Below are 27,959 nucleotides of genomic sequence, written 5' to 3' on the forward strand. Positions count from 1 at the left end.
AACAACTTCGCTTTTAGAAAATAGGGATAGTGTTTTAGAGAGACCAAGATCAGAAGGTGCATGCTTTGGTTGGACTATGAAGACTGTTCAGTTCCCTTGCTCCAGAAAGATTAACTTTATACAATAGCTTAACATTGATCATGCAAAATCAGCAGCAATCTAATTTCAACGAGAAGCTAAGTGTAGTAATTCACAACATTCAATAACCACAAAAAGTACATACGGAACCAAATTCACAAATCATGTTACCACATGCAATGGTATTTCTTTTTCGACGCTGAAATATGAAAAAAAAAACATATAGACAGAACACTGTTACAGCCAACTAAACTTACCCGGCATCCGGTTGGGAATAAAAAAATTCATATCTTGCTTATTATGTGTATCCTACTATAACTCTGCAGGATTTGTTCTGCCAATTCAGTCAACAAGAACAAGGCAACAAAGACTATTCCTTGAAATTTTCTCTTTCATTTGGTACAACATACTTGCCAGAGCTCAAACTGGCCTATCATACATGGGGACTGTGAAACGAACTCCACCATATTTGCTACAATTGAACATAAAATGGCTCCATCCATCTATAATGGTAAAAGAAAGATACGAGAAGAATCCTTCATGGTAGGATCCGGATCCGGATATCCTTCACTACGTCTACGGAGATTGACTATCAACGGGAAAAGCAAAGCTCAAAACAATTCAAATATTAATGTTGTGTTCCTGTTTCTTGGGGACTCTGAGTTGGTCGGCTTTTGATTTGGTAAACCTGCTTGACTTGCTTCTCGTACCCCGGCCCTTTTAAAGTCTCTTGATGCTTTAAGTGCATTGATGTAGTTCCCCTTGCAGGTTTATTAATCCACTGCGGCGGGGGTGAAGGAAGTGGACCCACACTTGGTGTGAATGGCGGTGGGCGGACGTTAGAAAGTTGTCCTGAATTTGGCATCCTTGGCACAGCTGAATAAGGCCTCGTTCTTGAACCACTTTCAATTGTCAACACAGACATTTCATTCCTCATGCTATGATACTGATCTTGATATGAATGCCTGTCTTGCATCCTGAAATTTTGCCTAGGGCTTTGCAACTCATAAGGGGATGGAGCATATCTGGGATTTCCAGATGCACCACGAGGCATAAAATTGCTAGATAAATAAGAAGGATCCTCAAAAAAACCATTTGCGCGGCCAACTGGTCCTGGAAATCGTGGGCGGTGATTGGGAGAAAAATTCCTGTAACTCATTTGATCATAAAATCCACCTTCATAGCCAGACGGTCCAGCTGGCCTTGGTCTATTCAGAACATGGTTGCCGAGGAAATTTCGAGGATATGATTGCTCCAACACTCCAGAATTTGTTCCACCGGGTTTGATATTCAATGTGTTCTTAAGCAACCGATGTGCTGCTTCTCCCAGAGAAGGCCCTGCTATAGCCCCAGGTACTGGACCCCTGCATAACACACAAGACCGAAAACATTCATATTATCAGTTGATTACTTGCAAAAAGAAATTACATTCACAAGCTCATCACTCACAAAAGACAAGATTACTGTTAACACTTGTTGCAGGTTTAAGATTGTGAAAAGAAAAGACACGCAAATACCACAAGACACGGCAAAAAGAGATGAGATTTTACCTATCTTTGCCCAGCTGACGCCGGGTACCATGATCTTCATGCCATAATACAGGGAAAGGTTTTATATCAACAGCTCTCAAAATCTGCAGTACAAATTACAATAGCTTCACTCACAATTTTCCTAAAAGCAGCAATGCAGCACACTCAACCAGACGCTAAACCACAAACAGCAAAAGCAATGTAGCAGACCGAAGCCATGTGCCTCAAAATACAAGAAAAAATGAACTGCAGATTAACTCTCAGCAGAAACTACAGAATAAATATTAGAATTAATTAAATTCAAGCTCCCTTAGATCAGGAAAAGCTCAAAAGAATAGGCACCTTTTTTAAGTTAAAAAAGTGGGTTGGGAGTATTCTATCGACAGCAGGAAAAACCACCAAAATAATAGCTGACTAAATAAGACTAGAATTGGAACCTACTTATTTAAATCCACGCGCATTCACATAAAAGAAACTGAAAATTTACAATATATGTTCCCGCTAGATTATCTCTGCTCAAGAACATAATGGTCAAGCAAATTTTATGACTTAGGTATTATTGTTTCAGAATGCTCCAAATGTACAACTGCAACTAAGCAAATTACAGATTCTTTACAAACCTTTTTGGGCATATATACTCCTTCTGGAGGCTTCGGAATATGCTTATGAAGTACTGGATTCAGAAAGGTAATATTTCTGGCCACACAAGAGAAAAGATAAGAAGAGGTACTTTCTCAAGCAGTTGAAATATTTTGAATGTCATAATCACAATTTGAAAGAAGGTTAGAGGTCTGGAATTGCCAGAACAGAACTCACAAAATCTTATTATTTGAAATATCTTCCAATCCATTGAGTGGGGAACAAACCCTATCTCTCAGGCCATTCCGCTCAGATAACCAAATGAATCCATTCATTCCACCACTGTGAAAAAGGGAATAGAAGAATGCTTGAGGAACCAGCAAAAAACAACCAAAAAAAAAAAGAAACTTGAAAATTTACAGCAGTAGACCACATGACCAACCTCAGATTTGCATCAATTAGCCATGGCCTTTGTTCCCCTGGGGGCACCTTATTATTGTGATGATAGTACGAAATGATATATGGAGCCAAAGTATGGTGATGATGAACATAGAGCAAATCGAACATTACACTGTTCCTGAGTTGCTCCTCTTCCTGCAAAAATACAAAATTGAGAATGAGACAAGAACAACTCTAATATGCATTATAAATTATTTAATACCCCATCTTCCAGGATCTTTTTCCAGTTAAGCTCCAAGTCAACGAAATAGCAGTGTTGTCAAAGGCGCGCTTAAGCCCTGAAGCGAGGCTCAAAACATGTTGAGCGCTTTGCCTCGCATTGTGGGCGCTTTAGTATCGCATCAAGGCTCTAAGGCATACTATTCCTTCCCGATGAGTGTAATCATGAAAAGGCGACATTAAACAATTGATTTTCACTTTATCGTAAATTTTTTTCAATTTCTTTGTCCATATATTTGTTATTCATGCTTATAACTATTAGCCTTGGACTACATATACATATTTTTACTTTTGCTCCCGTAGCGTCTTTTTTCATTAAAGCCCCCACTTTATTTGTGCTTTGCGCTTAAAACCCCAACCGACCTTAGAGCTTTTTTACGCTTTTCGCCTTTGATAACACTGCGAAATAGGGACATGGATACTCCTGAGCACTCTAATCTGCCATGAAAAATCCTCTGAATGTTTGATCTCTTTGATATGACTGTTTGCTTATGGACAACACAAAGGAAGGGGAGACTTCTGAACAATGAACGTCCATGTTAAACTACAAACATCACAGCTTTGAGCAGCTATTTAGGGTAGGTGCATAAAATATAAATACTACATCAGTGAATTAACTGAGACGATCAGAGATAGCCACGATGAAACCCACATTATTCTGAAGTAATGATTTCAATGGCACATGGGGAAACTAGATAACTGGATGCAATTGAACAAGAAGCAGACGCTAAAAATACACCTCCGCTTTATACAGAATATTTTCCACTTGTGGGATTACACTGGGTCTGCTGCTGTTGTTGTTGTAGCGCTAAGTTGCTCGGACTCGAGCGCGGATATTTTCTACGGGTGCGGATCTAGCGGTCAAATCCTTCATGATCGAAATTTTGAGATTCGCGGGTACGAATCCAAGTACGGATATGGGTGTGGGGATTCGACTAAAAATAATTAAAATATCCAAAAATAGAGTTATACAAAAGTCTAAATTATGAAACATCATGTGAAAAACGTACAAGATATTCCGAGAAGGAGAAAATATTGATCAAGAGGAGAATATGAAAAGGAGATAAAAGGAAAAGGATTGACATAATCAATCCCAGATCCATCTATTTGAGGGAGGTCCAATTCCTCTCTCTTCTAATTGCTTAGAAGGGTTCAAGAAGCATATCATCAGATTTGACTACGAAGGAAGGAACTCGAAGTGAAAGGCCATCGTCTTGTGCAAGGCAACCATAGTTGGCCTTCTATCATCTTCTATCTAGTAGACTTGGTAAAAGGGCCCCGACTTATTTCCAGAATAAGAGTTCGACCGCGGCTTCTCCCTTTTTTCCGGGGGGGGGGGGGGGGGGGATCAAGTTCCTTGTCAACTGCCACTTATCGACCCTGATCTCTTTTCATTTGTTTTGGATATTCCCAAACCTAGCTTAGCCTTCGTAAACCCATATGCCCCTCTAACCAGTCGTACTCTGACCAGGCGTCAAAAAACTTCGAGATCACCGAGTTTCTCGGGAATAGAGAGGTCATGAGCTTTTGGTCAATTCGATATGAGTGAACTCCAAAAGCATCAGAAAGCATGTAATAATGGCTCGTCCCTAGTGCCTTTGAACTAACTGAAAGGCCTCTTTTCAACGAGTTCTTCTTTACCGAGAAGATTGGCATGACTATTTCTATAAGTAATAGAATGTATGCAGTAAAAAAAAACTTTTGAAGTCAATAAAACTTACCAAGCAATAAAGACATGAAACATTTCAAAATAGAAAGAGTCTGATGTAACTTGGTCCTTGTTATATAGTAGCAAAATGGTGAATACTAACAGATCTGCCGTCGCTAGTATAAAAAAAAAAAGCACATAAGGATTCAGAATATTAAAATATACTGATCACTGATCAGGATCATATAAAGCCTGGTATTCCCAGAAAGGATAGTCGTGATGTCCCTTCGTGGCCGGCCTTTTCAGTATGGAGCCGAAGGCTAGGGTTTCTAGCTCTACGCCAGCCGTGGAATCAAATGAAGGTCGAAGGACCACCCGATTCATTAAGGGGCATAGCGGCGCCCTCGCCCGGCACTAGCAGTAGACGGGCAGGTTGTGCGATGCTTTCCCAAAGCTGACTTCCTTTATCGAGCGGCTCTCTCTGTTGATGTTGACGATAAAAGTTCATTTCTTCAATTTCACCATAGATTTTGTTTCGATTTCAAAATCATTGTATATGTCTCGAATTTCTCCGTCGGTTTTGGTCAAAGTACCCAAAATCAGTTAATAAGATCCGGTACGGATCCACACACATGTCGTGTCGATAGGGGTGCGGCACCGAAAGTAAAGAGACCGGGCAACTTAGCTTGAGAGTCAAATTAACATTTCATATTTTTTTCATAACTATTATGGCTTCATCTGATCGAGATTGTTGATAGTTCCTTGACAAATAATAATATTTAACTGAAAGAAGCAAGTTAAATATTACTTTTTTCAAGTTTTAGTAAAACTGATACAGATATTTAACATGCTATAGTTGACTAAGACATTATAAAGGTATATCATCTCTATCCAAATGGGAGGTGTCTTTTCCCCAGAAATAAGAAACTCACTACATAATATCTTAAGCAAGGAAGACTGGAGAGACCACCAAAAGATGGCAAGGGACTACATTGCGCAGCAACTTGGCTGTTGGCATCAACATGGAAACCCCATCAGAATATGTCTCCTGTTAAAAGCCTCTTCCAGACCACTCGCTGCTGCCTCTACTACCTAGGAATCACATACACCAAACCTAACGCTGTGTATATCTGTCATACTGTAATCCAAGAAGAGACAATCAATAGGACTGGAACATGAATCCAATGAAGAAGCTGACTGTGTCCTTTTTCTCTTTCTTTTTTAACTTTTTGTTTTGAGATTATATATGTATATATATATATATATATATATATATATGCACCTTTTGAGACATTCATTTGTCTCCCTTGGACACTGTACAATGAGGTACATGAATTCCAATAAAAGGATCATTCGTATTACTTACTATAGACTTCAATAGGCATTTAGCATTCTGTTTTAGAGGTTGGGACTCTTTAGGGTACTTTGTCAATCTTTTTTCCATTCAAACAAGCTCAGCCTATTTCTTTTAGCATTGGAATTACAATCTAGCAGAGTACAAAAAATTTTTACTTCACAGCTATCGACTTTCTTCCTTTTACGTATATGTTTATTGTTTTGTCTAGTTCGAGTTATGTCCCTCAAATTTAAAAAATTTCATGTCTTGAGGTCTGACATGAAGCTACTGATGTCAGTTTTCATGTAACTTAGTCTATCACTAGGGAGATTGCAGCAGATCAGATTCCAATTAACAAACCTCACAAACTAATGCCTTGAAATTTTATCAAACTTGGTTAGATGTTGCAAAATGAAGTCACTGAAAGAAAAATAAGTAGAAATACCAGGATAGGTAGGCGCATTTTAGAAAAATAGAGAAGGAGAACTTGCTTGCTAATTCTTGCTCCAACACGAACGTCGATCTATTATGACCAGCGCACCGCCACATAAACCATGGATCCGCTGGGGTGGCCAGTGATTTTCTTATCGATTATTATGGATCCGTTAGGTGCCATTTCAATTGCCAAAAAATCACTATTGAACATGGTGGGAGACACAGAATGGATGACTTAAACTGAAAGTAAGTTCTCCAAATATATCTATTGACACTTCATCCTAACCAACTATAGAAAGTGCTCCAGAGTTTCTCCAATATTTATACCTACTAATGCATTATCCTAACCAACTTACCAACTACAGAAACTGCTCCACTTATCCTCTCTTGTTTCAGGTATTCCACACAGTCTCAAAGTATATAGCTCTAGTAGTCAAATGTGTTGCCAAGAGATATCGGGGACAAAGATTTTCTGATGCATTACAAAAAAATTCCATAAAGATTAGATGAAGAAATAACTACTCTGCCCACCTCACAAGAAGGATTCATTTTCCATCTATTGGACCGCAAGGCGAGAAAATATATTTCATCACTACCTGCTTTCCTAGTTTTCTTGAGACCACAGGAAATATTCTTCCTACATTATTGAGATATTAAGTATCAAAATCCAAAATAGTGCAGAAACCAAATCTCTAAATTTTGTCTGCACACTGAAGCTTAATTAGCCTGATCTCTCTTGAAATTGGTCAAGCTGATCTAAAACTGAAATAGGCCAACAACTGAGTAGAAGGGAATAATGACAACTTAATATCCTCATCCCCTTCCACCAAGGGTAGAAACAATCTAGGAAAAGCCATATATTTATTAAAACTCAATGACATCTCAAACTGAGCAAAGTCGAGCACATCTATGACCTCAGTAGCCTACTTCTTTAATGGGATGTAATTTCCTAACTAATAAAATCTAAGTCCCAATGCAACAATTCACCAATCAAGCCTACTAGAACTGCACGTGTCTCATGACAAAGATACTGACAGCAAGGATAGCAGCATTAGCAGTCAAATTGGATGTAACATAACATGAAGATGGTAAAAGAAGTAGTAGTTAAGTGCTCTCTTTTGACATTTGAGGAAATCAAGTTCACCATTTCATAATAGATTCTATTAACAACAAGAGGCAAGATGGTAAACGGTCTAAAAATAATCTTATCTTTCATACCGACAACGTGTCTTCAAGCTTTTTAGTTTCAGCAACTAACTTCTTCTCGTCGATGAACGGCAATTTTACAACAGCCTGTTTTACAGAGGAAATCACAATTACTCCACAGATATCAAGCTTTCAGATAAGTAAACAACTAAAATCATATCAGAAAACCACTAGACATTCGAATATTGCAGTAAAAATACCTGCCATGCAAAACGCTTTCCATTCATGTCAAGTTCAAAATCTGATGGCACAAAAGAATTTATGGTGAATGATTGACTTCTGAACAAGGAGAGATATATAGTAAACTGAACTGCAGTAAAATGTTGACATGACACCTGTTGGGTAAAAATCAGAAATTGGCGATGATGGATCCATCATTAGCATCCTGTACTTTTCAGGAAGAGCATTTGCACTGCAGGACAGGTAGGGGGGGGAAGAGAAACATAAACAACCACTAATGTAGAGGAATCACCAGCTCTGGATAAAAGATGCTTCCTTTGCCAAATCTTTCAATATGGAGTATGAAGAACTTAAAGATAACCTTGCAGCTGGCAGAACACCCATTAGCTGATCAAAGGGCTTAAATGGTTCCCCTGGGAAGAAAGTAATTTCCAAGTCCGCCAGACCTTTGAGGTCAGAAGCAAATGGAGCATAATGATATGGGTAAAACCTATTAAAAAAGTGAATTGTAAGTGCACATTGCCACTTGAGCCACCAAGAATTTAGGAAGGACGAACAGATGTTAGAAGAACTAAGATCCTCCCCTGTCCCAATTAATATGACAACTTTCCATTTTGAGACATCCCAAAATATTTCACAGCATGCCACTAACAAATTATTCTGTACAACTTTCACAATTTTCAAGAATTCAAAGTCATTTAGTTATACAAACTTTAAACTTTGAGGTGATGTTTTCTCTACCAAACTAACTTTCAACCATTTCTTTAATATCTTTTCCACTATCACTAATATAATTCATTAAGTGAAACTAGAATTTTAAACTCTGTGTCTAGTGTTAAAGTGGGACTAGCTGATAACTTCTAATCAGTGCATTAGACATCAATAAGCAGGTTCCACTGTACGCGTGACACACACAAAATTGATGAGGGGTAAAAAAAGTAGGAAGAAGAGATTCTCCCAACTCCAACCACTAACCCCTCATCTCCAATCAAAAAATAAATAAAAAGTTAAAAGAATGAATATCTGAATAATAGAAAATTCAATTATTACAATAGGAGTCATACACAACATCCCCACAAGGATAAGTGCAAAGTAATCAATATTATATATGTGGCATGCTGCATGAAGAAAGAAGCTCCATCTTTCTACCACAAAGTATTCAATAAAGCAATAACTTCACAAGAAATGTGTAAATATGAAGTGCAAAAATACTATTCATTTATCCAGGAAAACAACAAACCATTGCCACGAGCAAACACCTTGGTAGTAATACCGGCAAACCCAACATAATCCTTCCACATACTTCTGAACCTGAAATTTTGACATTTATCATCTAAAAGTTGAGAATAAGACTAAATTTTACAATCATATTACTAGCTATAGGATGCAAAATAATGTTAACTGCAAGAGAAAGGCAGGCCAAAAGGGAAGTTGGCCTGCCCCTCAAAGAAAGATCTTCCCCTGCAGACCCATCTCTCCTAGTCGGCCGTTAATAAGCACAGCAAATACATGTAAACAGATTTCCCAAAATCGCAGATTTCGCAAAGAGGAAAATGGAATCTCTCAGCACAAGAGAGAGTGCCAAATTATACAAATCTAGGAAAGAGAAACTTCTTGCACTTATGTACCCCATACTATAACAAGTTCAATCTGCATTTTCTATATAATATAATGCACCCTCATGTAAGTCTATTGAGAACCTTTTATCTAACGGTGCAATTAGAGCTTAAGTGGTGCACAAAAGAAAAGGACGTAAGCAAGCTGAGGTCGCCATGCTATTTCTCTCACAAAAGATACCAGGATCTAATATACTTCAAAAACAAGAACTTCCTACAATCATAAGCATCTTGTTCTCCCATATGAGATTTTTCAGCAGATAATGTACTCACTCTAATTAATGAAGCTTGACGCAGCAGATAAGTTTTTCTATAAGTTGAGGGAAATGACACGTATGCCCATAGTTTCATCCTTGGTTAAGCACGATGCAATACCATAATTTAAGGCATCTAGGAAAGCAGTGCAAGATGTGAATTGATTGTCATATGATGGTATCTGTGATAAAATGGATGCATGGGACTTCAGTTTCACTACAGTTTCTGATATTGGGAACAGAACTTGGTAGTATTTATAAACTATCCACTAGCACTGTAATCACCAGAGGCAAGCAGTTACAGGCATACAGCGCAGCCGAAGCAATGAAACTAATCACCCATGTCTTCATAGATATGGTAATATCATGCAAATCTCTGAATATAAGTAGAAGTTATCTACAACCTACTCAAAATTACATTCCAAACTTCTATAACATGAAAAACCATTTAAGAAATCATTTCCTCCAAATTCTACTCAAACCACATTGGTCTGTTCGTGCAGTTATTGCAGTTTCTTTTGGCCCTCATTCTTCAGATGAGTAGACCTATTAACATCCAAGTTATCCTTCACAAGTTAATGGAGGACATGAATGAAACTGTTTTCTGGAGATTAGGAAAGAGAAAGCCAGATCAAAAAGAAATTGGATAACATGGATCAATTGGTATATTTGAGGAGATTTTTTTCTTTAACCAAAGCTGAGGAAACATCTTTCAGAAAAAGATCAAGAGGGGTGTGGCTAAAATATGGAGATAGGAACATAGTTTCTCCCAGAGGATGGCTGATGTGAAAAAGAAGAAGAAGAAGAAGAAGAAGAAGAAGAAGAAGAAGAAGAAGAAGAAGAAGAAGAAGAAGAAGAACTGCATTGATCAATAGGAAGAAGGCTAAAGACTGAGCTGTCAACTCTGTAATTTGAGATTTTACACTTCTCCGTTCATAGAGACTGAGAATTGGAGGCCAAGATATGTGGATGACAGTCTCCCAATAAACAAGTGACAAAAAGGTGTGGCCTCTTAGACCTTGTTCACAATAAGAAGGTAGTGAATGGCTGAATGATATCACCGTCTGTTCACCTAAAAAAGCACCTGTGCCAAATGGGTACACAACAGCATTCTACCAAAGATATTCTGATATCATCAGAGCAGATGCACTAAAAACTATATCAACCATTTCCAATAAAGAGGTCCACTAGGAGACAGTCCAATGAGCTTCGTCGAAAGTGTATATAAGATTGTGTCTAAGTTGTTCAAAGAAAGAAGGAAGAAGGTTGAGAAAAACCTTATTCTAAGTCACTGCATGCATTCATAAAAGAAGCAGATTACTGATGTTCCTGTTGTAAGATGCACGGGAGAAAAATCTTATTGATTATCTAAAGTGTTGTACAACGCCCTATTTATATAGGGTGATTAAATAATAATAGGTATCTACTTCCCGATGTGGGACGCTATATATGACCAACTACTTAATACTCCCCTCAAGCCGGTGCATATAAATCATATGTACCGAGCTTGTTACAGATGTAACTAATACGAGAACCAGTAAGAGACTTAGTGAAAATATCTGCTAACTGATCATTCGACTTCACAAACTTTGTAACAATATCTCCTGAGAGTATCTTTTCTATGACAAAGTGACAGTCGATAAACCGGATTTGACGTAATATGAAGAGCAGCTTGATTATCACTCACCAGTTGCTGATTTCTCCGAACTTCCTACTCCTTGCGCAACTGTTTTACCCACACTAGCTCACACGTTTCCATAGCCATTGCCGATATTCGGCTTCGGTGCTAGATCGAGCAACTACATTATGTTTCTTGCTCTTCCAAGAGACCAAATTACCTCCTACACAATATCCAGACATAGAACGTCTATCAGAAGATGATCCTGCTCCATCAGCATCTGTGTACCCAACAATCTGCCCATGGCCTCGATCCTCGAATAGTAATCCTTTGCATGGAGCTAACTTTATACACCGAAGAATGCGAACAACTGCATCCCAGTGACTATCACAGGGAGAATCCATAAACTGACTTAAAACACTCACCGGAAAAGAAATGTCAGGTCTAGTACTCTAGTCACTGTAAGGTAATTCAATTTGCCAACCAACCTCATATGTCTCATAGGATCTCTAAGAGGCTCCCCCTGTCTAGGCAGAAGCTTAGCAATCGGATCCATATGAGTGTCAAAAGGTCTGCAGCCCATCATTCAAGTCTCCTCAAAAATGTCTAAGGCATACTTCCGCTGTGAAATAACAATACCTGAGCTAGACTAAGCGGCCTCAATACCTAGAAAATACTTCAATCTACCTTGATCCTTAGTTTGGAAGTGCTGAAAGAGATGTTGCTCAGATTAGTAATACTATCCTGAGCCAGTAATAACAATATCATCAACATAAACTACCAGATAAATACACAGATTAGGAGCAGAATGCCGATAGAACACATAGTGATCAGCTTCACTGCGAGTCATGTCGAACTCCTGAATAACTATGCTGAACTTACCAAACCAAGCTCGAAGGGACTGTTTCAAACCATATATTGACATGCGCAATCGACATACAAGACCACTAGACTCCCCCTGAGCAACAAAACCAGGTGGTTGCTCCATATAAACTTCTTTTTCAAGATCACTGTGAAGAAAAGCATTCTTAATGTCTAACTGATAAAGAGGCCAATGACGTGCAACAGCCATGGACAAAAAGAGACGAACAGATGCTACTTTAGCCACGGGGGAGAGAAAGTGTCACTATAATCAAGACCAAAAATCTGAGTGTATTCTTTTGCAACAAGACGAGCCTTAAGCCGATCAACCTGGCCATCCGGGCCGACTTTGACTTCATAAACCCAACGACAACCAACAGTAGAAGGAAGAGGAACAAGTTCGCAAGTGTCACTCGCATGTAAAGCAGACATCTCGTCAATCATAGCCTATCGCCATCCTGAATGATATAGTGCCTCACCTGTAGACTTAGGGATAGAAACAGTGGACAAAGATGATATAAAAGCATAATGAGGTGATGACAGATGATGATAACTTAAACTGATATAATGGGGATTAGGATTAAGTGTGGATCGTACACCTTTGTTGAGTGCAATTGGTTGACTAAGAGGAGACAAGTCCGCAGTAGGTGCAGAATCTGATGCAGGACGTGAATCACTTGGGCCTGATGTTGGACGTGGACGACGATGATAACTCAAGAGTGGTGGAGCCGCAGAAGATTGAACTGGACTAGGTGGTGGAACTGGAGCTATAAGTGGTGGAACTGCAACTGGAGCTGTAGGTGCTGAAGCTGGAGTTGTAGAGGAAGATGAATGGGAGATAGTGACTGAATCTCCAAAAGTTAAACTAGTAGCACCTCAGAAATATCCAAGTGATTACCTGGACCTATGAAGTATGATTAGGTTTCAAAGAAGATAACATCAGTGGACATAAGGTACTGTTGGAGGTCAGGAGAATAGCATCGATACCCCTTTTGCGTTCTCAAGTAACCTAGAAATATGCACTTAAAAGCACGTGGAACTAACTTATCTTTTCTTGGAGTAAGGTTATGAACAAAACAGGTGCTTCCAAAGACACGGGGTGGAAGAGAGAACAAAGGTAAGTGGGGAAACAGGACAGAAAATGGAACTTGATTCTGGACAACTGAAGATGGCATACAATTAATAAGATAGCAAGATGTAAGAACTGCATCCCCCCAAAAACGCAACGGAACATGAGATTGTATGAGTAGGGTATGAGCAATTTCAATAAGATGTCCATTCTTTCATTCAGCTAGCCCATTTTGTTGAGATGTGTACGGACAAGATGTTTGATTAATAATCCCATGAGAGTTCATAAACTGCTGAAATGGGGAAGATAATACTCTAGAGCATTATCACTATGAAATGTGCAGATAGAAACCCCAAATTGATTTTGAATTTCAGCGTGGAACGTCTGGAAAATAGAGAACTCCTCAAATTGATTTTTCATCAAAAATATCCAAGTGCACCTGGAATAATCATCAATGAAACTGACAGAGTAGCAGGATCTCAAGGTAGAACTGACCCGACTAGGACCCCAAACATCTGAATGGACTAAAGTTAAAGGTGACTCTGCTCGATTATCAAGACTCCAAGGGAAATAGGAGCGGGTATGCTTATGAGCTGACATGACTCACACTCTAGAGTAGACAAGTAAGATAAACCAGGTACCATTTTCTGAAGTTTTGACAAACTGGGATGCCCCAACCGTTTATGTAATAAATCTGGTGAATCGGTAACAGGACAAGTTGAAAGAAGACAAGATGTGAGTCCATGTGATTTTGCAAGGATAAGGTAAATAAAGTCCATCTAATTCACGCCTGGTACCAATGATCCGCCCTTTAATGTGTTCCTGTATAAAAACGAGGTCATCAAGAAATAAAACAAAGCATTTAAGTGGTTTCGCTAAGCGACTATCGGCTATGTGATTAAAAGGACTACCGATAACATAAAGAACTGAATCTAAAGGTAAGAAAGGAAGTGGACTTGCTTGACCTATTCCAGTTGCCATGATTTAAAACCCACTGGCCATTATGACTGTTGGGAGAGATTGAGTACATGAAATAGTAGTGAAAAGAGATTTGTTACCAGAAATATGTTCACATGCACCTAAATCAATGACCTAAGACTCAGAGGTTGAAGATTGGGAAACACAAGTCACACTACTATCTGTTTGAAAGGAAGCTATCCCTGAAGATGTCTGTTTACATGCTTTGTACTGAAGGAACTCAATATAATCCGGTAAAGAAACCATCTGGATTGGATTCAATGCATTGGATCCAACGGATTATGCGTTAAAAGGCTTTCTGATACGAATTCCATTATAATATTGCGCCAGAAAAGGCAAAAAATTTCTGGGAATTACTGTTCTCGCTGGAAAACTCATTGTTCACGCCGTAAAAATATAAAAGTGGTCGGAATTTAATTTTAATTGGATGGGTAGGCTCGGATTTGCGAAGAGAAGAGATTGTTCTGAAGAAATTTTCCCAAAATCTGGTCGGAAACAACCTCACGCGCTGGCGCGTGGACGTCAGAACTTCGCTGGAAAAAATCTTTCGGCGGTGCATGAGGGCGCGTGGGTTATTTTCTTCAAGAGGTTTTCCTCAGGATTGGTCACCGAGCTCTGATCTACTTCCTGGTAGTGGTGGTTTTTGCACAACACCAACGGATAGTATGGTTCTTGCGGACAAACCTGTTTTTGTGGAAAAAGGGCTTCCGGTTAACTGTTTTCTCTTCCCAGAGTTGCTGGAATTTATTCACAGCGATAAATTTCTCACGGTTGCTCTGATACCATGTGAGAATGCACGGGAGAAAAATCTTATTGACTATATAAAGTGTTGTACAACCTATTTATATACGGTGAATATATAATAATAGGTATCTACTTCCCGATGTGGGACACTATACATGACTAACTACTTAAAAGTTCCCCTAATAGCAAATGAGATACCAAATGGGGGGAGAGAAGGGAAGGCAAGAGTTTTATGCAAGCTGGACACTGGATAAGGCCTATTATCATATAAACCGGAATCTTTTACTCAACATATACAACAACATGGTCCCGATGAAAGATGGATCACCTGGACAAGATATTGTATGTCCACCTCCTAATTTTTCCATTTTATTCAATGGGAGCCCAATAGGTTTCTTTACTTCATAAACCTGACTTCGACAGAGAGATCCTCCGTCGCCTCTCTATTTCATCTTGATGATGGGAAGATTGAATAAATGTTGGTGAGAGCACTAAAGTTGAGCTAGAATAGTGGCTTCAAGGTGCAAAATGACAGCAAGACTTGTGCAATCATAACCACTTGTTATATGCAGATGATACCTAAATACTTCATATTTTTGAAGGAAAGGCAAATGTATCCTATTTTCTTGAATTGAGTAAGGGCAAATATGTCTTAAAGTTGTTTTGATGGCTTTTGAAGCTATATCTAGTTTATGCATAAATATGAGCATAAGTATCTTGTTTATTTCAATTTTGTTTATTTATTTATCATAAGGAAAACAATTTCATTTATATGAGTAATTAACATATACAATCCGTCAGACGCGGATAAAGGAATTAGAGTTTATGGCTTCAAAGATCAACAGCAGTTGACAGTAACCAGAACGAACAACAACTGAATCAAATAATAGTATCAACTTTTTAAGTGTGTGTACAAAAATATAGAAATGAAAATCAGACAAACACGCTTAAACTCCATGCATATCATATTGGGTAAAGCATTTGAGACGAAAGGAGTAACTCCAACTTAAAAAATCACCTAGTTCTCTCCACTTGTCTACCAGATCAACCTAATAATTTGTCAAACATTTTGTTCCTAAACTACAAACCCGTCACAGTCAAGAAACTGGGACCGGAAAGGTAGAACTGTATAACACTCCAACCTAAAAGGCACCTAGTTCTTCACTTCTAGAAGAAATATAACTCAAACAAAGAATGAACACAACGACCAACTTATCAGAACAGATGAGCATATTACTATTATAATATTGCTTCTTCATTTGAACAAAACGAGCCGCAAGATGAATTGTGGCTCCTAAATACTCCGCCTTTCCAGTTTATGCGATGTTGCTTAACTGGGCACGGAGTTTAAGAAAGAAAGAAAAACTTTTGAAACTTATGATCTAAAGCAAGCCATAGCTATTTGTGTGGCTATAAATCATCTCATTAAGGATAAAATGAGAAGTTTAAAGTTAAATTACTTCTAAATATAGAGAGGTATCATTCTTTTTGGGATATACTAAAAAGGAAAGTGCATCACAAAAATTGGGAAAGACTAAAGTTGCTATCCTTGTCCTAAGCTTCATAGCTTTTACTTGTCTAGCACCAAGCTGCTGGCACATCATAACATAGAATACGTTTTAATCCAGATGTCACTTATCTAAAGTTTAATATTCACAAAATAGTTTCAACATGAATTTAGAAATAGCATCTGATTGTTGCAGCCTTTATAGCAAGGGCCAGAGGTGATGATATGTTATTACAGTCTTTCAGTTTAGAGCCAACAGCACTCTACTGATCATATGTCACAATGAAACTTAGCAATACTCTATGTTCCATTTTATATGACGCTCTTTCCTTTTTAATCTATTTCATAGAATGACACATTTCTATATTTGGAGCTCTTATATTTATACTTCCCATCTTACCCTTAATGTCATGCTCTTATCGCCATAGAAATATCATGGCATGTTTAAAACTGTATGTTTTAAGGTACTTTTGGTATGTATCTTGTACACTTTCTTTCTTGAACTCTGTGCTTAACCAAGACACCGCCATTTTAATACAATGAAACAGAGGGAGTACTACCCAGATGTAGAGGCAAGTAAACCACTTGATATAATGAATAAATTATGAGAGGGTAACAAGAGTTTAACAACATTCTATGATGGAACTTACTACATCTTGTCTGACTTCATCAATACCCTCTGCAGTTGATACACCAAATTTCTCGGAATAGTACCTTTCCTTGTATCCAGGCTCCCCTAACTTCACCTGAAAGGTAATGGACTTTAAATAACATTCATGACGCAACTTACATTTATTTTAAATAAGCAGGCAGCCGTGCAAACAAATTTCCTTTTCCACATATGCAGGCAGCAGTGCAAACAAACTGTCTTTCTGACAGTAACACGTCACAGTATTTGGAAATCTAGTTTTACCTTCACAATCAAGTAACATACAACTCCTACAATGGGTTGAAACATTAAAAGCAACAAAAGTTGGAGGGCCTCCAATCATATTGAGTGGTAATTTAAAGCAAGATTTCTGAATTCCATACGGTTACTATATCTAGCACACTTTTTGCTTTCCTCGTTTATTTCTCTTCTCTATTTCAGTACATTCTGTTGCTTCAGAAGTTTGTTATCAAATTTAAGATTTTCATCATATTCTTCCTTTTTTCTCAAGTATAAAACATACTATTCAACATTTTTTTTAATTTTGGTTAGGTAAAGGCATTATTCAACAATATTAATGCCGTAGAAGTGCAGTTGTTAAAATCATAAAAGGAAGTTGTCTCAAAAGACCTAATATATATTTATTGGTCATATCCTAGCACCCCTATCCGCACTCTGGATCCATTCCATAACCCCCGAATCCTAAAATTTATGTGATGAAAAATCCGGCCTCTATATCCACATCCGTATCGAATACCCGCACCCGAGTCCGAGCAACATAGGTCAAAAGTAAAGACAAGAAATTATTGGGAACCACAAAACACAAAGTAAAGCACGGAAGACCATAGCTCTCCAATTTCATAATCTAAACGAATAAACTTGTAGACCTTCAACAGAAAGATTGTTTTTGAGAGAAGTTCAAATCTAATAAAAAACGAATAATATAAGGGATAAAAAGGTAGTCATCTCCCAAACCATACTATGAATAAAGATATTATCAACTACTTGATGAATTTTTGACATTAACTAAGGTATTGAAATCACACTTGATCTACTCCTTCTACAGTTGAATGTTCCCTAAATATTGGTAAGTTTTCAAAAATCTGATCTATAGTACTTTAACATAGCTATAAGCCTATGTAATCTTCGCTTTTGGAAAAACGTTGAGTTGATGTTCAACCCATGATTAGACAGTTTCAAGCTCATTCTCTGGACTCGGTTATTCATTTTGGGACAAAGTACTGATAATCAAAATCAAGCAGAATCAGAACTTCGGCTTGATCAGTTGAATAGACTCTCCTGTATCAGGAAGTGTAACATTTAAGACAGATGAAGCACCTTGTCCTCCGCCGGAGGCTGTGGCTGAGCATTAACCTCATTTCTTGCTCTTTCATTATTTTCTATTGACTGCAGTAAGGGGAAAAAATCAAAAGAGTATAAAATATTATAATAACAATAGTGAAACAACAAGAACGCCAACAAAAACAATGGTCATGGTAACAATAATAATGAAGATGATGAGCAAATAAGCCGTAGATCATGTTCAATATTAAGCATGCTTGCTACCAAAGGCTTTAACTTTTGGAGCCAAAAAAGCAAAACAGACTACTGCTTCACAGAAACTTGGTAGAGTAACTAGTTCAATTGTAACTACATCCAGGATTTAGCATAAAAGAAGGTGCAGTGACTTGTAACAAATTGGCAAAGCAATTCAGGCGGTGCCAAGAAGTCTGGTGAAATTGACGGAAAACTTAAGTATGAATTTTCTGAAACAGGCAGCAAGAAAGAAAGGCGTATGAGTAACTAACACATTGCTAAAACATCATTTCAACCGAAACTAAAGACCAAACATTGGTTATACTACGAGTTTCAGAAAGAAAAAAAAACCTAGACTAGTCAGATACATAAGAAACCACCCTTACTGAGGCGCATAACTAAAAAGGAAAACGAATATTGGATATCCCTGACAAATAAATATCTTACAGCTCTATAAGCATGGTTAGATAACCAGAAACATGTTTAAAAATTCTAATTTCTTCATAGGATCTTCTGTGTATCATTGTCTGTGCTATGATTTTTAGGCAGGAATTAAAGAGTCCACCTGCTTTATCCTAGCTCTCTTTTGAAAGATTTGGTCTTCATAAACTGCTGCCGCCTGAATAAAATGTTCTACTCTATCCAAAAACACCTGTAAATGAATGGTCATATTATTCACTCAAAACATAACAACCGGCAATGCAGAGAAACTAACAGTATCTCTAGCTAATGCAAAAAAAGAACAACACTGCAAAGCTAGTCGTGTCTCGTATGACTACATAATAAACCCTTATATATATTAGCCTTCAATATTCAAGCTAATTACATCTCACAAAATGAAGCAAAGTCCTTGAATCAAAGTGGTAATATTTAGAAGTAAATGAAACATAAGGACTATCGGATATGTTACCCGAACTGTCCTGTAATATAAAGTTGTTTTACATACAATTGTGTGTAAAATGAAGCTTGAGGAAAGTAAGTGGCAACGGGCAAGTCAGGTAGAGGCATAGAGCGTGAAAATAGATAAAACATTACTATAATGCAGTGTTGTTAAAAGCGACCGCTTCCTCGCTTAAAGCGAGAAGCGACGCAAAGCGAGGCATCTGGCGCTTCTCTGATCTGAAGCGTATCAGGTACACAAAAGCGATCGCTTCCCCTGAAAAATGCGAGAAGCGAACAAAGCGACAGAATCGAGCGCTTTTTTAAAACTGGGTTGCCAACGTTAATTAATTAGAAAGGCTCTCTTTTTTAACTTCAAGATCATCAAGTTTGGCCCCAGGTATGTGATTTCTTCTTCTTCTTCTTTTTATTTTTCTTTCACTGTTTCAGTGTCCAAATAGCAACGAAATGCTGGCGAAATTTTTTTTCCCCTTCAGTTCTTTTTGCCATTCTCGTCTTCTTCTTCTTCATTTTCTTTCACTGTTTCAGTGATAAATTGCGGCAAAATGCTGCCATCTTTCGTTTCAGTTATACTGCCATTTTTTGGCATACTTACTCCCATTTTTTTCATATCATTTATTCTTAGTTGTCTATGCAGTATTTATTTTATTGTCATTCTCCTTTCTTTTTCTTCACTGTCTATGCAGCATTTATTTTGATATATATTTTTTAAATTCCGCTTTACTTCAAAAAAGCGAGTGCTTCGCTTCTCGCTTTAAGAGAAAAGGGCCTTTGTCGCTTTTCCTCGCTTCACACTCTTCACAACACTGCTATAATGCCACCTAGAAGGTTTAGGAGTGTCTTTTCTTATTAGGCCTCCTTTTAATTATGGGTGACTTCACAGTTTTTGTGTAGTCTTTTACTTATACATAATATGTTACCTTTTCAAAAAAAAAATGGCCACCTAGAAGGTCCCTGATTTTGACAACTAAAAAACATTATCTTCGACAGATGCAAGTCTTAAAGTTCAATTTCAAAGGACTCATTAGCACACTTAGCTCAAGCTTCCAGAACCACAATGAACTCGGTGTGAAATATGATCAAATAGAAAAGCAAATTGTTTTCCATTTAACCACCTCAGTAAAAATGAGATGGAAAGCAATCTATCCCAAAAAAAAGGAGATGGAGAGCAGGAAATACAAATGTCTAACATTTGAACATAACCACCTGCACTTGCATATAAAAAGGTCTAATTGTCTCTAGAAGTCTTAATAGCCCCTAAAGTAACCTAAGTTTCTTGTTCCCCAGGCATTACATTAGCCAGTAAACCTTGGACATTTGACACTGCAAAGATACAACATATTACCAATATACGCTTTGCAAAGGAGTGCGGATAATACTCATGACCATCAGAGAATAAAATTAACCAAATTACCCAAAATAAACGAACTAGCAGTCAGTACCTGCATTAGAAATGTAGATATAACAAGATAAAAGTTTCATCTGATGGAACAATGAAAACATCTATATTATTCAAGCATGCGGCAGTATACCACATATAGCTTGAATCCTTGTCAGAAATTTGAAGTGTTGCATTGTTGAAAAGCAAATTACCTCACCCGCATCTGTAAGATAACCACCCATTGTTGTAAACTCTCTTCTATAGATGCACATCAGCAGATTGATGGCACCCTACAAAAGTATACAGGATTAAATCATTAACTGAATAAGTAGAATGATCAGCAGCTGCATAACAGTTGGAGAGAAGGAATAGCAGTTGCAATGCCATTGGACTGAAAAAGAATTATGGTATGCCCAAGATTGTTTAACCATCAGAGTAGAATATCCATATAGAAAAGCTCATTATTACCAGAGATATAACAATCAAGATGAAAATGCCTACATCAGGATAACTGCATACCTCTCGAATCTCCAGTGTTGGCATATGGGGAAGAAAATCGTTTCCAACAAAAAAACACAAAAAAACAAAATCATCCACCACCCTTTCAAAGTCTATCCGAAATGGAGGGTTGTAAATCTCCAAATCATATTGCAGATACTCTCGCAACACCCAGATGTTGAGAAACTGCGAATGGGACAAAGAGGCAACAACAAGATGGACCAAAATATTAGATGATAAACGAAACTTGAAATTGGAACTCAAAAGAAAAGGAAGCAAATTTGAACCTGATATTTCTTCTTGTGAATAGGTGTTTCATTCACACCCTTTCCATCTTCGCCTTGGTTTCCGTTTGTACCGCGACAATCAGCTGCAAGATGTCCAACCTGACCACAGGCAAAACACTTCTCCTGCTGACCTGGTGATGTAATCACCTGTAGAGAAGATCAGACTTTCAGTTTTAGAGAACGAATTAATTTGATGACACAGCCACTGGATAGTAGTAGTTACTGACCTCCCTCAATATTGAAAAATGGACTTCATGAGTAGCAAGAGACAACATAATCAGATCTGCATCCTAAACAAAGCAAATTGGATAATCATGAAGAAATTAAGACATGAGATAATCAAGATAAACGCAACAGAAATCCAGGAACACTGTTGAAAGGAAAATAGCAAGGTTGAACAACACATATTCTGTCAAAAACATATCAATTTCTTTCTTTCTTTCTTTCTTTCTTTTTCCTTTTTTCGGATAGGTAAAGGACATATAAATTTCTTATCAACAAAAAAAAGGATTAAAAGAATTTAAGATGTTAATAAACAATAGTGTAACTCTTTCACTCACTAGGCCATAAAGACAATGACGGGTATTTGGGTCGAAGCCAGGAAGGTTACGTTGCAAGCGGATGTAGGACATAATTTTGTGTTCACCCTCACCAGGAACATTAGCATCAGAAAGGATAACCTTCAAATAATCACCCAATGCAGCCGAATAAATAAGTTAGGAGAGAAAGGGTATCCTGAAAATCAGAATGGCATTAAAAAATAACCAGAAAGGATTACTCCACAGAAGGATCCTTAAATCTTAAAAGATTGTACTAAAGTAAGATGACTTTAGTAGATTATACTGGAACAACCTTGGTAAACCGCCAGCCTGCATTTTTATTCAACCTCGATTGTATATAATACTGAAGAGCTACTGCTAGTACTGCCATAAATGGAGTACCAGGAGTAATAACATTTGAATCAGATGTCTCAGGCTTTCCTGTAGGCAATAAACTAGCAGCCTCCATCTCAAACTCTTCCCTCAACCTTTTTTCTTCAGCTTCCTGTCATAGAAAATTGAATGAGATGCATAATTCTACCGTGTTAAACCACATAGACAAAGGAAAAATTATACAGCTTCAGCGGCATCTTTAGCGGCTCTAAAACGCCTGGTTCGCTGCTGGTTCATCTTAGCTCTAGGAGCCACTCCATCTAAGAAATAGATAGTGAAGTTAAGACTTTAAACATTGAAAGTAAAAAGATATGCAACATCAGTAGCCAGAACTTACCAATAGCCATATAGAGGAGTTTTCTTGGACGGACTAATGAGAAAAGATGGTCAATGTAGACAAAAATTGATTTGAATACGTCATCGTAAGTTGCTGGTGCAGGCTGCAAGGTGGAGAAGAAAACTCTGATATAAAGGTAGTACCTAACTATAGGAAAAACACTAGAGAAACGGGGAGATATACCAAGTAATTGCAACAAATTATCAGAATCCTAGTTAGGACCAGAACGTCTATTGAGGTAGCTAAGCTAACTCCATATTTCAAGGTAGTAATGACCAATCTATAAAGTACATTGATTGGATATCTTGCATTCTTTCACTATTGTGGACCTAAATTTGCCCATTTCAAGCATCAAATGACAAGATTCATCATCATATAGACACATCCTTCATTAGATTCATTAAATACTACTTTTTTAGGTAAATGCCACATAAATAACTCAATGCAGAAACTCTGCCAATCTGTGAATGGTCATTGGTTTACGGCTCTCATGTACAAATGACCAAGTAAATGTCTTAAATTCCTCCATCCTATCTCTATCTTTATGCACTTCAGGAAAAGTTTCACTATAACTTTGCTGCTGATTCTCGTTTAAGATCCTGTCTCGTCTTTATTGCAATTCTAGCAAATTTTTGTCCCAGTCCCACTGTATGATTTCACAATAATTAATAACTTTAAGCTGCTCAATCTGCCCTGCAAACATTATTGGTTCTTATCAGGTACAAGCAGTGTGCAGCATATCCTTGAATCCAGGTTCACTGAAGCAGCTTATTAATCTTCAAACAAAAATTTTAGGATGTCTTGATTTTGGAAGCTCCATATTCTGTATCTTGCAACTAGAAAATGAAGTTTAATTTTTTATCTTTTACCTTTTTGGTATCTTACTTAAGTGAGTCTTTTTTGGGAAGCTTTTTTGATAAGTAAAAGGTATTATTAATAACAAATTCAGTGCCAAGAAAGTACTGAGAGAGAGGTTTTTGGGAAGGTTGCTTCCTATGTATTTAACTACTATGAGAAGAGGCTCTCGTCGCTTCTTTTATTACAAAACTCTCGAGTCTCTTATATTTAATTGTTCATTTCATATTTAGACCATTTTAGTATCCTCGGCTAATGAGTATCACTACAGAATCCAAATGTACTATCTCATAGGTTTGAGTTCATCATACCCCACCACCTCCCAAACTCCCATAGCTGCACAGGTAGCGGTTAAAGGTCCTAACATCACACAGTTGCATCAAGTGACTTCCAAATTATGCATGTTATAATTAAGATGGAAGCAAAATCTCATATTACTCCTATATTAATTGCAAAGTTCTCTAATGCTTCAGTTGTTGGTCATCACAAGTCACTAATCAGTCATTTAGTACCTCATTAGATCTTTGTGTCTTTGTTTGTTATGTAACAGTAACTATATCACATCTAAACTGTAAATATGCATCTCAGTTGTGACTGATAAAGCTTAATATCATAATATAATAACAGTAATAATTTTACTTAGTAACCAATATCATTGTACAGTTTGACGCAATTATTTGAAACAAAAAGGAAATAATTTGATACATCTAACTCTAAACCAAGAGCATTCTAACAGCGATAACTTAATAATTTCTCTGTACCAAAAAAAAAAGGAAGGGGGGGGGGGGTAGGGGGAACAGTACCTCAACACCCCCAGTCATCCATCTATACAACATCTGCGACATTATAAATAACCAGTACTGTTATATTATCAAATACACCATCCATCTTCCATCTGGTAATTGTGCACAGTTGACTGGAATCATATCTGATTCTCAAACCAATTTTTTACAGGACTTAAATTCCAGAACCTTCTCAAGCTAAAATCCTTCTTTTTCATTGACCAGAGAAAGGTCAAATGTCCGCCAACAAAAAAATTGGGTTTCTTTGTCGACTTGTCTACATTAACTTATCTTTGATAAAAAGGGCATCCCAGTGCACTAACACCCTGCTACATGCATAAAATTAAAGAAAATAATATTTGCAAAGTACCTAGCCAATCTGGTCTTGCCTACAGAAATAGTAGTACCAGTTTTTGCTCCTCAAACAGCTGAAAACGTAACTGCAAGACATCTCTCCTCACTAAGGTCCACATTCCCTCATTCTAAGACTCCCAGTATGCCTCAAATATTTACAAAATACAGCAGTATCCTAATTTCCAGCTATAAATGCAAAAGCATGAAACTTTCATCATATTCTCTGAAAAAAGATACAAAACTTTAGTACCCATATTTTACAAAATTCACATTAGAGGTGTAAATGACTCAAGATCTCAAGTATGCACGGAGCCGATCATGATCACTGAGTTGCCCGAACGATAGGGCCCCACCAATACAAGATTTTTGATTCCTTAACATGTTAGTGTTTGCCTCTTGCACATATGATGTGAGCAATTCTAACGCTCATTCCCTGCCTTCCCCATTCAGCAGTAGCCATACAGTGGCTCACTTTTCACTCAATCTGTTTCTCCCTCTGGGTTTCTCTATACCTCCATCCATAAGTTATCTTTGATTTCTCCATAATGATTTTCTCTCTATCTCCAAATTCACTCGTCTCTGATCTTACCTTCTTTCTCTCTCATTATTGAACTTCTTGTGGGTTGTGACCTCCTTCGATAATTACCTTTGGCAAATGAAAAATAACTATTACTCTGAAGTTGGTAAACAGTAATCAGAGCAAAGCCTGAGGGCAAAAAGAGTCATGTTATTGCCTCTAGCAATTTTTTTTGGTATAATGATGTAGGGATTTCGGATAAGAAAGTTGGGGTTTTGTTGCCGATTTGAATAAAAAGCATCACTTTCAATTATTTTCCATTATGGAATCGCCAAACTACATACAATGAATATCCAGATCAGCAAGGTACATGTTACTTCCTACCAGCACAATTATCTGGTGACACTACAGATACTTAGTAAATGCTAAAAATCACCTAGCGTCTCTTCGTTTCTGATAGCATTTCAACCTTGGTTCTATTCTGCTTCATTGATTTTATTTATCAAATAAAGTTCTTTCTTTCTTTCTCAAATTGAACTAACCATGCAAAGCTTGAGCCTTCCATTCATTCCATTCATGCCAAGCACATAATTCATACTCTTAAAGCACATATAAAGAATTCTTCATCAAAAAAGCACATATAAAGAATTTCAACAAGGATAATTTCCAACTTAAAGAATGAAAGAGTGCTGAATGAAAGAGTGTTGAATTATGACAGCCTACAATTATAAGGAAAATTCTTAAAGTATGGCCCTTTGAATTTGAGCAGTGTTTGCAGATAATATTCAAATAACAATGAAAGCCCTATAAAAGGAAAGAGGAAACAAGAAGGCCGCTTTGCTATTTATCCTATCCTAAACCATACATATTTAGGCTGGGGATAAAAAACTAAATCTGGACTGCCAATATACTGGTCCAAAGTTTAATCTATTAAAGGGTCTTAATTAATTATGGGAAGTACATTACAAGAAGAGTGTGCTTGCAACGACAGGTTTAGTAGACTGTACATGGATCTACATAAACATACAAACAGGACATGACTAGGGTAGCTGTCCAAATAATATATTATTTTATGATGCACTTGGGATTCACATTTTTTTATAATAGATGCGGCATTAGTTTGGAGGTACATGCATCAAGCAAATCTTTCTAAAGAAAGAAGCAATGGATTGAATTGCACAAGAAATATTGTCTCTTGCCATATAAACAGTGGTTCCTTCACTTTCCTGCTAGACCAACTCAGAGGAAGTCAATCTCCTCCTATGCATGCTTCACAGCCAATCAACATCTTCAGTTAGCAGCTATGACTAAGTTAAATAAATTACCTATTGTGAACTACATATCATGATGCATGCATGTTTCCCCTAAAAAACATGTCAAGTGTACAGTCACAGAAAATAAAACATCCCTTTAACATAGAAAGCCGTATAAGTGCAAATAAACTATTTCCCTAGCAACTAGTAAAAACAAATTCTCACATGCTTTGTGCAAGAGCTTATACGAATTAAGTATACCAAATACCACGTAATTTGATTGGACAACACTTTCAAAAGAAAACACTCATTCACCTTTCCCTCGGGATGAAAACAAGGGTGAATGATACCATTCATGTCCAAGTACATGTTATCAAATTCCATGCCATTAGGGTTCGGCTTTGAAATATCCACTGGAACAAACAGCCCATGACTGTCCTCTTTAGGCTCTTCCTCTACCACGTCCACAATCGATAGCGGGTATCGATCAGCCAACCACCTATAAAATGCTGGTACTCCCATTTTTTGCCGATTAGCCCAGCTCCAGTCAATTAAAACCTTGCACCTGATTTCGAATATTAAACAGCAACACCAAAATTTGATGAAGAAGTCAGTATTTTTTTTTTCTTTTTAGCTTTGAATTGTTCATATCTATATATAGCTATACTGAACCCACGTTTTGATCCGAATAACAGGTTACAGAAATCAAAAAAACTTTTGTCTTACTATCTAGATTGAACAGATACATGGAATTAGTCAAAAAGTTAGATTTTTTTGTGAAAGCTTCAGTATAAACAAACACACACACACACAGACACAGAGACCTATATGCGTATATACATACCTAACTCTTCTTCTGGAAAACAATGATAGCAAAATATCAAATCAACAACATCCATGTTTTCCGGCGTGTAGGAAGAGAAAAATCAATATCGGATTTAAGATTGAAAAGAAACAGAGAAACCCAAATCAATTTAATCAACAAAACTAAACGCACCTGAAGGGGTTTTAGAACTTCAAAAACTCAGAAATTCTTCTGAATTATGGAAATGGCAATTCACCTCAAAAGTGGATAATTTCTGAGAAAACTAGGGTCCTAAATATGAGAATTGAGAAGAGACAGAGAGTAGGAGAGGTTTAAGGAAAAAATGAGATCAATTTCTAAGGACTCAAACAAATCTCCTTAGCAGCGTTGAATCATATGGATTTCCTCTCTTTTCTTCTCTTCTCTTCTCTTCTCAGTACGTCAAACTCTCTTCTGTACTTTTATTTTCCTTTCCTTTCTTTTCCCCCTTTTTCCTCTTCTGGTTATTACTGTAATAAGCTTTTTTCTAGGAAATGTGTAGTTTTTTTTTTTGTTTT

At 37.3% G+C, this 27,959-nt stretch overlaps 1 protein-coding gene across 1 annotated transcript; it reads right to left on the reverse strand.

Annotated features, from left to right (window-relative positions):
- Positions 1-353: 353 nt before the first annotated feature.
- On the reverse strand, positions 354-27,897 carry LOC104216780 (5'-3' exoribonuclease 4). Its single transcript, XM_009766910.2, has 23 exons — positions 27,595-27,897; positions 26,913-27,162; positions 22,837-22,939; positions 22,683-22,759; positions 22,420-22,611; positions 22,128-22,247; positions 21,795-21,857; positions 21,568-21,714; positions 21,302-21,466; positions 20,995-21,072; positions 19,067-19,153; positions 18,304-18,372; positions 16,967-17,062; positions 8,910-8,980; positions 8,031-8,159; positions 7,825-7,901; positions 7,690-7,730; positions 7,502-7,576; positions 2,629-2,780; positions 2,424-2,528; positions 2,228-2,303; positions 1,629-1,711; positions 354-1,442 (listed from the first exon to the last, which is right to left on the reverse strand). The coding sequence occupies exons 2-23, from the start codon at positions 27,117-27,119 to the stop codon at positions 707-709; spliced, it is 2,949 nt and encodes a 982-aa protein (XP_009765212.1). The 5' UTR covers positions 27,120-27,162; positions 27,595-27,897; the 3' UTR covers positions 354-706.
- Between the last annotated feature and the right edge of the window lie 62 nt (positions 27,898-27,959).

This window comes from Nicotiana sylvestris, chromosome 5 (genome assembly GCF_000393655.2).
Source record: "Nicotiana sylvestris chromosome 5, ASM39365v2, whole genome shotgun sequence".
In the NCBI taxonomy this organism is placed as follows: domain Eukaryota; kingdom Viridiplantae; phylum Streptophyta; class Magnoliopsida; order Solanales; family Solanaceae; genus Nicotiana; species Nicotiana sylvestris.

Coding starts and splice junctions, on each gene's coding strand:
- LOC104216780 (XM_009766910.2), bottom strand. CDS start 27,119: ATGGGAGTACCAGCATTTTATAGGTGGTTGGCTGATCGATACCCGCTA. Junction 21,858..22,127: donor GTCATTGTCTTTATGGCCTA/GTGAGTGAAAGA, acceptor TGCTTTGTTTAG/GATGCAGATCTGATTATGTT. Junction 1,443..1,628: donor CGTCAGCTGGGCAAAGATAG/GTAAAATCTCAT, acceptor TGTGTTATGCAG/GGGTCCAGTACCTGGGGCTA.